The sequence below is a fragment of the Parus major genome, chromosome 11 (genome assembly GCF_001522545.3).
Source record: "Parus major isolate Abel chromosome 11, Parus_major1.1, whole genome shotgun sequence".
Taxonomy (NCBI): Eukaryota; Metazoa; Chordata; class Aves; order Passeriformes; family Paridae; genus Parus; species Parus major.
Window position 1 is genome coordinate 6,676,326 of NC_031780.1, and position 9,206 is coordinate 6,685,531.

General features: G+C 52.1%; 1 protein-coding gene across 1 annotated transcript; it reads right to left on the reverse strand.

The window, feature by feature from the left end:
* Positions 1 to 2,728: 2,728 nt before the first annotated feature.
* Positions 2,729 to 4,019, reverse strand: LOC107209716 (C-C motif chemokine 5-like). The gene is made up of 3 exons (XM_015639706.3): positions 3,913 to 4,019; positions 3,409 to 3,520; positions 2,729 to 3,056 (listed from the first exon to the last, which is right to left on the reverse strand). The coding sequence occupies exons 1-3, from the start codon at positions 3,977 to 3,979 to the stop codon at positions 2,951 to 2,953; spliced, it is 285 nt and encodes a 94-aa protein (XP_015495192.1). The 5' UTR covers positions 3,980 to 4,019; the 3' UTR covers positions 2,729 to 2,950.
* Between the last annotated feature and the right edge of the window lie 5,187 nt (positions 4,020 to 9,206).

The window sequence follows — 9,206 nt, forward strand, 5'->3', positions numbered from 1 at the left end:
ATGTCAGGCAGAAGAAGCCACACTGGACCCATTCAGAAGGGACCCCAGAGGAGGAGGTTTCAGGGGTGCTTTTGATGGGTTCAACAGACTTCACAGAAGGGGAAGAAATGGGGCAGGGGCAGTGGGGTGTGTGAAGAGAGTCTGGATCTGAACACAAGTCTGAGGCCATGTGCCTCCCATACCAGCACTGGGATTGAAACGAGAGTCAGGGGGATGGAGGCTTGTGGCTATCAGTGCACAGACAGGCCATTCCTGCAGGGAGATGGGACAGATCCTACCACAGCCCCAGGAGAGTCCTGCCAGGGAGGAGGGGCAGGTGGCACAGATGCCAGAGACAGCACCATGGAGCACTGCTGGACATCAGCCCAGCTTCCATGCAGGGATCTGCTCTCTGGGAAGGCAGAAGCAGCTGTGTGAGGAAAAGTGAGGTCCTGGTGGGAACCCACATACGATGATGCTGAGCGGAAGCACAGGAGGGAATCTGGCTGTGGCTTGCGGGGTGAGGTTCTCAGCAGGGAAGAAAAGTGAAAATGGGATTCTTTGAAGATTATCTCATGTCTGCACGACTTCTCTGAAGGGAGAAAGGAGAAGGAAACAGACCAAATGTGCAGAAAATGCTGGTTTAGAGGAAATGGTCTGCAGGACATGGGGTCTGCTGGCCTTGCATGGGGCAGGGTGGCCTCGCAGAGAGCTGGGCACAGCCCCACTGGGTTCTGTCCACTGTCCCCAGGCAGGGCTCTGCAGGGAGAAAATGCCTGACACACAGCAGCCCAAGTCCTCTTCTGTGGACTTTGCATCACCCCCAGGTTCTCCTGCCCTCCCTGTAAATGTCCCCAGGGCACAGAGCCTTGGGGCCAGCAGCCAGCAGGGTCACACCAGCTCCTAGACAGGAGTTAAAAGCACAGGGAGAACTGAGCTAATGACTTTTTCCAACCAGCATCTCCCGGTGCAGAAAACCTTATGTGCCAACCCCGAGCTCCCTTTTCAGGCTTGTCTGAGGCACACAGTTTCTCTTCCTTTCCCTTAGCTATTTATTCCACTCTCCAGAAGCATTAGTGGATGCCTCCACCATCTGTTCTTCATAGAGAAAATCAAACATGTTGGATGTTTGAAGGCCTGGAAAGGCGCCACGAGTCTCTGGAGGACTGGGATTCCCTGTGTCCCTGCCCCAGTAGCTGACCTCTGGCTTTGGCTTTAGTCTTCTCCAGCCTCCTCTGCAGGGCCTGGGGTGTTCCCAGCACCCTCCCAGGCCATCCCCATCAGTGGCACAGCCTCTTCCCCAGGTGTGGAGCCCCTGGTTAGGCAAATGCAAAAGCAAGTGGAGAGAAGAGAGGGTACAGACTCTGCAGAGGATTTTTTGGGTGTCCAAACCACCTGCAGCCTCACTATAATTAATCATTTAATACAAATTTTTTGACTGAGGAAAACCCCTACTTTAGAAATTAAAATGGATAGGCATGGACAATAATAGAAAAAACATAGAGGTGGGAAATATTTACTGACTCATAAAATGTTTTGGGTTTTGAGTGGATAATCACAAAAGTTAATACTTTAAGAGAGAACATGTACTGTTTGCCCATGATAATGTTGGTGTTGGGCTGGACCTGCCCTGCCCAGAGCCCCAGGGCCTGTGCTGCAGCTGAGCCACAGCTGTCAGGAGAGGGCACCAAGGCCAAGCAAACAGGGTGACTCCATGGCCTGAGGACTCCTGAAGTGGAGAGGCAGCAGTTTGAGAGGTTTCTGCAGGCTGAAGCCTCTCTTGGTGCACCCAGAGTTCTCCACCTTCTTGGTGCCTGTGACACCTCGGGTTCCAGACCTGCTGTGTGTCAGGGTCATCCCTCAGCTCTGGATGAACCCATCTGCTGTGAAAGCATCCCTGAAGCTGCTGCAGCCAAAATCCCCTTCCCCAGGAGCTGTGAGTGCTGGCAGCAAGGGTCTCCAGGTGGCTGCTGCTCAGGGACTGTCTGAGCATCATCTGGGCTGATGAAAAGTGATGGGTTTTTATCAGTTGCTGGGGTTATTTTTGGTAGGTTTCCTTTTCTCAGTTGTGTTTTTTCTCTTATTGAACTGTCATGGAAAGAAGGAGGAAGTAGGGGGGCATTCAGAGTTGCAGCATTTGTCTTCCCAGGTCACTGTTACACGTGAGGGAGCCCTGCTCTGCTCCCCATGGCTGCCCACCAGGAAGGAGAGAATTAATCCCTTATTTTGCTTTGCTTGTGTGACAGTTTTGCTTTATTTATTAAACTGTCTTTAAGTCACAGCTTTCCTCACTCTTGCCCTTCCAGTTCTGCTCCCCCTCCCAAAGCCCTGGCAGGGATCACTGCTGAGCTCTCCACAGCCCCTGGCAAGGGCAAAATTTCCAGGGCTGTGTGTGCAGGAATCCCTTGTCTGCCTCAGCATCCCCTGTCTCGACCTGCCCAGGGAGCTCTGCAGGGAAACCCTTCCCCTGCAGCCCAGCTCAGAGACACCACAGGCTGGCCACACGTGGTGGGCAGGCTGTGCTCCTTCAGGGCACCACAAATGGCACAGGCTGAAACCTCTAAGCCTGAAGCTGATGGCAGTTTTGCATCTAAAAACCTTCAGAGGAGTCTTCAGCCCCTTTTGGACCCATCCATCCCACTCCCCTCCTGCCCTAGTGAGACCCAGTGGGAAGAGCCACCATCCCAGCCCCAGTTGCTGGCAGCAGTGAAGTTGTGGGGCTGGGAGAAGAAAGGACACCACTCTTTGATATCACATGAAGTAAACTTTATTTTGTGGCTGTGATCAGCAGGCAGGTGCTGGCAGGGCAAGCAGCATTCCAGGATCTGGTGCTGGGCTGTGGATGCAGTGCAGAGCCCTGGGAGCCCTCTCCCAGCAGCTGGAACATCCATGGCCCCTTCTGAGAGGGTGACTGTAAACCTCCATTCCCACCAGGATGTTGGGTAGCCTGAACCAGGGCACCCACTCCACATCACGGGGCACGAAGTCCTTGCTTTTTTATAAGCATTCTAACTGCTCTCTTCACCCAGTTCTCCTCTGGGTTTGCACAGACCTTGGCTTCTTTCTTTGTCTCAAACCTGCCAAGGTTAAAGGTGAAGCTTTGTGAGGAATGACAGCTGTGATTTCACACCATCTTCCCACCCCAGCAATCTTTCTCCTTTCCCTTTGTCCCTGTGTGCTGCCCCTGGGCCCTTGGTGTCCTACAAGCAGCTGGTCCTGCAGCCCAGCAGCTGCAGAGCCCGTGCAGAGCCCTCAGGAGCTGCCATGGCCTTGCCCAAGTGCCCAGACAGTCACGTCCTCCCTCTTCATGCTGGAAGATCATGGAGATTACACAGACCTGTCCCTGGCCTGTCCCCAGATGGAACAGGTGAACTGAACCCGTGGCAGCCCAGGAGACAGCACAGCAGTAGGGAAGTTGCCAGGACTTACACAATTGCCGGGAAAAAACATTCCCTGGGAGTAGAGTAGAAGCCCACGAGGTTGTCCAGCCGGAGAGGGCCCTTTACGTAGTCGAAGCAGCACTCGGTTGGAGCGTAAGGGGCTGGGGGAAACAAGGAGGGACGGTGAATGCTGGCTCTGGAAGGCAGCCTGTCTTCAGGACCTTCCCCCATCACAAGGCTGATGACCACAACATCCCCCAAGTTCTGCAAATGCTGCCTTGAGGAGCCCCAGGTGCCCTCCTCCTTCCTTCCCGGGCCAGAAGGATGCTCCAGGTTATCACCCAGCCCTGCAGCAGCTCTGCCAAAGCCACCCAGCCCCAGGAGCAGTCTCCATCCTTCCCTGCACCCCAGGATGTGCTGCTCTGCCCTGGCCAGGGGTTGCTCCTCCTGCCAGCAGCACCATCTCTGCTCCACACTGGGGTTTCCTTCCTCACCACCCCAACAGGACAGCCCCGAGTCCCAGCCAGCAGCAGTGGCCCATGAGGTGCTTTACCTGCATCAGAGCATGGGGAGAGGGTGAGGAGCACCACGAGCAGCAGGACTGTCTTTGCAGTGAGCATGGTGGCTCTGGGAGGGCTGTTCCTTGCAGGATGCAGGCTCAGCTCTGAGCTCAGGCAAGGAGGTGCTGCAATTTATCCTCTCTACTCCTCCCCAGTTATGCCTCTTCCGAAGAATTTGAACCAAATTCAAGGAAAAGCTACTGCTTCATTACCCATGGGGATTTCCATGTCATATGGGATCATCAGGATTACAGACAGACAGAAAGACAGACAGACAATACCTGGAAAGACTAAATAAATTGTGTCAGCTTCTGTGCTCACCCACACAGGGAAAGTTATAAGGGAAGTGAAATCCTCCTCTCTGCAGATGTAAACTCAAGAGCTCTTGGGCTTTCAGAGAGGGGATTTATAGCCATAGGAAAGGCAAAGTTTGGTGTTCCATGCAAGGTCACTCAGCCCAGAGCCAACACAAATGTCTGGATGGCTTGTGAATCCTGGAAAGCATTAAACAGAAACAGTGACTGTTTCTGGTCTGGTGCTGCCACCAGCCCTCTGTGGCTTGAAAGCAGCAAGTTGGCAAATGCTGGCAGAAATTGAATCACATTCCATGTCGGTACCATGGAGAGGAACACAAGCTTTCCACCCAAAATCTCTGCTTATAACTGGGCAGTGAGGGGGAAAAAGAAAAGGGGAAAGGGGGTGAAGTTGAGGCTTTCCTTGGGGACAGAAGCTTAGCCCTGGCTTCAGGGCAGGAGTCAGCATTAGGCTGAGGGGAATGGATGGAAAACTTACTGTTCAAAGTTTTTGGGTGTCTTTCCATCACCTTCCTCCCTCCACAGCCTTGAGGCATCCCAGATCCTGCAGGGACCTGCAGAAAGGGATCAGCCTCTCTGTGGGGGACAGTTCTCCCCCTGTGCTGGGCTCCCCCTTCCTCAGACCTTCTGAAGGTCAAAGGAGCCCCTCTGTAGGTCCTTGTCAGTCATGTTCAGCTCAGACATTTTTTTCACCTTTCCCTCTTCTTAACCTCTTTTTAACCAGACTCTAAGTGGGTGCATGGAGCAGTGGGGTCCCATGCAGATCCCCTGGCACCACGGTCCCCCTCACTCCCTGTGAGCTACCCAAGGGGCCACCTCAAGCCCTTCTTCACACTGGCACCCGCCAGCCACTCTCTGGAGCAGGATATTGTGCCTGGGACTGTCACCCCTGGGTGTCTTTTAAAATAGTTAGGAGAAAAACCACCCAATGCTGAGAACTGCTCTGGTCGTGCTCAGTTCTCCCCAAGCCAGGCTTTGTCAGACACATTTCCTGCTGATGGAGGCTTAAGATCCACTGCTCTGGATGGACATCAAGCTTTTGAGAGCTGTGTTTATTTTTCTAGTAGAAGATCTGGCCTAGGATGCTCTGCTTCCCTTTTCTCAAGATTTGAAGCCCTGTCTGTGGAAGCCAGATGACTCACAACTCCCTGGAGACTTTTTGGTGTTTCTTTTAGTCTTTGGAAAGGGAAAGGCTGATATGCAGGCAATAATTGTTAAGTGCTGGAAAGCCCCTCTGCCGGCCCAAGTTTTCCTTTAATTTGAATAATCTGAATAATCTGCTTGTTTACATAAAAAATGAAAGCATTGTTGTTATTCTGCAAGAGGAGGAGGAGGGAAGCTGAGGGAACACTCAGATGCAGCCTTTGCCAGCAATGGTGCCAGTGAGGGAACAAAGGAGTCAAGTAGAAGAGCCCTGTGCTGGGTTTGGGGTCTCAGTGGGTGACTGAGCACTCCCAGCTGTGCTGGAAAACACAACCACAGACATGGTGCACTGGGGAAGGCTCTGCAGGAGCAGCTGGGCTGGAGAAAGGGGCCTGAAACCTGTCCCCAAGGAGGAGGTGGGAGGGTTTGGAATAAGTTTTCACATTTTTCTTCTGTTCTACTCAGTCACTTTGAATCTTTTCTGTTTACAATATGAGACATCCTTATTTGGCTTGTTTAAACCCTCTTTACCCTTTCTGTGTGTGAAGATCCTCTGCATTTCTTTGGGGTGCTCACTCTCCACAGCTCCCTATCAAAGCCCTGATTGACTCAGGACACAATCACAAGCCAAAGGTGATTCTCTTCTTCCTTCCCCAAATCCCTGGGGTGCCAGGTACAGCCATGCCAAGTCCCACAGCCTGGAAAGACACTCTAAAATTAGAAAAATGAGAATCTCTTCCAAAGTCTGCTTCCTACAGCTGGACACTGGGGAGCACCAAGTACTGTAAGCCGCGATCCGAGATGCATCCTGTGTGGGAAGTTCTGCCCAGAGTCACGAGACACAGGGGCTGCAGGAAGGCTGTGCCAGGAGCTCTTCCAAGGTTCTGCCTGCCCTAACCCACTGGGGAAGCTTGTCCACAGAACAGAAACTCACTGTGGGCATGCGGGAAACCCTCACAATTAAGGCCAAGAAGAGTCATGAGTCAATGCACCTGTGCCAGGAAATGGAAGTGGCCTTATCTTGCTAAGGAAGATAAAATAATGGACCTGATGTCAGTTTCCTCAAACATGTTAAAAACGAGACATTTTTCCATTTTTATCCAATGAGGTCAATCAACTACCTCAGGGTTAAGTGAAGGATGGACCTGGGGTGTGAAGGAGACTCTGCACTGGAGAGGCTTTTGTGTGGAGTAGCAATCAGGGGAAATGATTCTTGATGAGGACTTCAGGCTCCTTTTTTCAACTTTGAGCTTTTTAGGGCTCCTAGAGTTTAAGCAAGCAGCAGAGAGGCTTCAGCTCAGCTTTTAGAGCAAAGCTGAGGTGACAGAGAGAAATAGGACATGGAAGCAATTCCAGTCTAATTTTTAGTGATTTAATTCTGATCATTTCAAGATGGCACTAGAACAAGTTATGAATTTATCTGTTCCTTAGAGTTTGATTAGAATAAAACCCCAGCAATCAGAAAAATAAATGCAGTTAAAGAATGTGTTGAGCAAGACAGGTAAAGCTGCCTAGATATTGTAATGAAAATGTGTTTGTGATGGGGTTATGGTCAGAGTCAGTAAGCTGACATCACATCCTTCCTTGGAGGATGACTCTCGCTTGTATCTATCTTTCTCCTTTTTAAATGATTTGGTTTGTGGCAGAATTCAAGGGTGGATTCTGAAGGCTCAAGAAATGAGCCTCCCTCCATCACCTGTGACAGTCTCCAAGTGCAAAGCCCGGCAGAACCACAGCCAGGCAGCAGAACTGTGGTCCCTTACCCTGAGGGCCAAAGCAGCTGGGGGACGTCCTGCCCTTCGCTGAGCCAGCAGCGTGAAAGTGATGGTACATCAGCTTCACCAGAGGCTGCCCAAAAAATGAGAGTTCTTGTGCAACATTTCACAGGAAAGAGACCGTGCTGAGACATGTCAGAAATCACAGCCCAAAGCAGAGAGGATGGAGGCGGCATCTCCTCTCCCCCACCTCACACACCGCTCTGGGGAGAAGTCAGAGCTTGGAGGAGATGATGGCAGAGGTGTCTCACTGCCAGCTCCACTGCAGGAGCAGTGGGAGGGGACAAGCCAGGGGCCAAGAGTGACCCCAGCACAGGCAGCGTCCTCAGCAGCGAGGTGACAGCCCACAGGGTCTGAGCCTCTGTCAATGGCCCGAGGCACACCAGCATAAGGAACCAAATCCAGAATCCATTTGGGAAGGCTGGGAAACCTTCTCAGCAGTAACAGGAGATGGGGACAGAGACAGGGAGAGCCCAGAGGGTCCATCCAGCCAGGAGACGAGATGCCTGCAGCACAGATCCAAGGTCTGTCCAAGGGACTGGATCAGAGCCAGGACATCAGAGCAGCCCTCACAAGGCAGAAGGGACCAGAGGCTCAAGCTTGAGCTTAGATGGGGTTTCTGAGGCTTGGGCAGAGGACTGGAAGGTGTTGGGGGTGAGTCCACCCACAGATGAGGCTGATCAGGATAATTATGGCCAATTAGTGCCCTCAAGGCCTGACATTATGGATCCTATGGGGACAGGAAGAGATGGAGGTGAGTCCGTGTGGAGCCCGTGACTTCTCCTTCTCACAAGCTCAATTAAAACAGCTGCTAATGACATGGAGGAGGTGTTGTGGAGCTGGAAATGAAATGTGTGGGTTTGTAAGGGCTGAGAGAGGTCACTTTGTGACCATGGGTCCCCCATCTCCGTGGGCTCTGGGGAAGCATCAAGGCAGGATGTGCATCTTTCATACCACGTGCAGAATGCACCTCTCATCCCCCTGAGCAGAACAAATGTGGCATTAATGATCCCCTGGACCAAACTCTGCCCCTGAGGCAGCCCACGGAGCTCCAGGGGGAGCAGGGGAAGGTGTGTGGGGGGACACCCTTGGCACAAGGTTTTTCCCTGCACTGCCAGACACCAACACCAGCAAAGCCAGGGAGTGTGTGCCATCCACAGCCCAGGGACTGAGCACCCAAAAACTCCAGAGGAGCTCCCGAACAGCCCTGCTGGCGCCAGCTCTGCCTGACAGAAATAATCAGAAATGACTCATCCGGTCAGGCCTGGCTTGTTTGCACTGCCTCCTTCCTTGCCTGCCCTGTCCTCAACAGAGAGGAGAAATGAAATTGAAAAAAAACAAAAGTGCTTTCGTTTCCTTCGAGTTTTGTTATGCCCCAAATGTCCTTCCTGGCCTGGTGACTCAGCTGCAGGAAATTTTCATTGACTTCCGCATGTGCCTAAAAGGGCACGGGGCTGAGAGATGCTTGGGATGAGAGCTCCTGAAACTTAGGGAAGATGCTCATGCCTGACCCTCTTCCTCCTGCCAGCTCCCCACTCCAGGCAAACCCCTGAGAACTGACTCTTTCACTGAGTTGCTCTTCCCACCCCTCCAGCACCAGAGAGTAGCACACGAGGGTAGCCCAAGCCCTGGCTGGGGTGGGAGAGGTCCCATCTCAGCCTTTGCCCTCCTGCCTCCTCACAGAACAGACTTGGAGTGTAAGGTTTGTTGTCTCTGAGCTGCTGTTTGGCCTTAGCTTTGCTTAAACAATGCAAAACCCCAGCTGTTTGTTTTCCCTATTGCCATAGTAAGATGGGAAACACAAATCCCTGTGAGGAAATAGATTTCTTGTAAATATCTGCAAGATCAAAACCCTTAAAAGAGATGGAGCAATAGCCTGGCCACACCCAGCTGTGCCAGCTTTGCCATCTCTTGGTGATGCTGGGATGCTTTCCACATTGCTCAGTCATAGGTGTCCATCTCTGCAGGGACCAGGCTTGGTAACCCAGCCCAAGGCTCAATCCCCTGAGGATGAAAGTTTTAACATAAGGACTTTATTACTTCTACTTTTATAAA

Excerpts from the sequence above, each read along its gene's own strand:
- LOC107209716 (XM_015639706.3), bottom strand. The coding sequence starts at position 3,979 with ATGCTCACTGCAAAGACAGTCCTGCTGCTCGTGGTGCTCCTCACCCTC. Across the intron at positions 3,521-3,912 it reads CTCCCCATGCTCTGATGCAG|CCCCTTACGCTCCAACCGAG; the intron begins GTAAAGCACCTC and ends TGTTTCCCCCAG. Across the intron at positions 3,057-3,408 it reads TGTTTTTTCCCGGCAATTGT|GTTTGAGACAAAGAAAGAAG; the intron begins GTAAGTCCTGGC and ends TAACCTTGGCAG.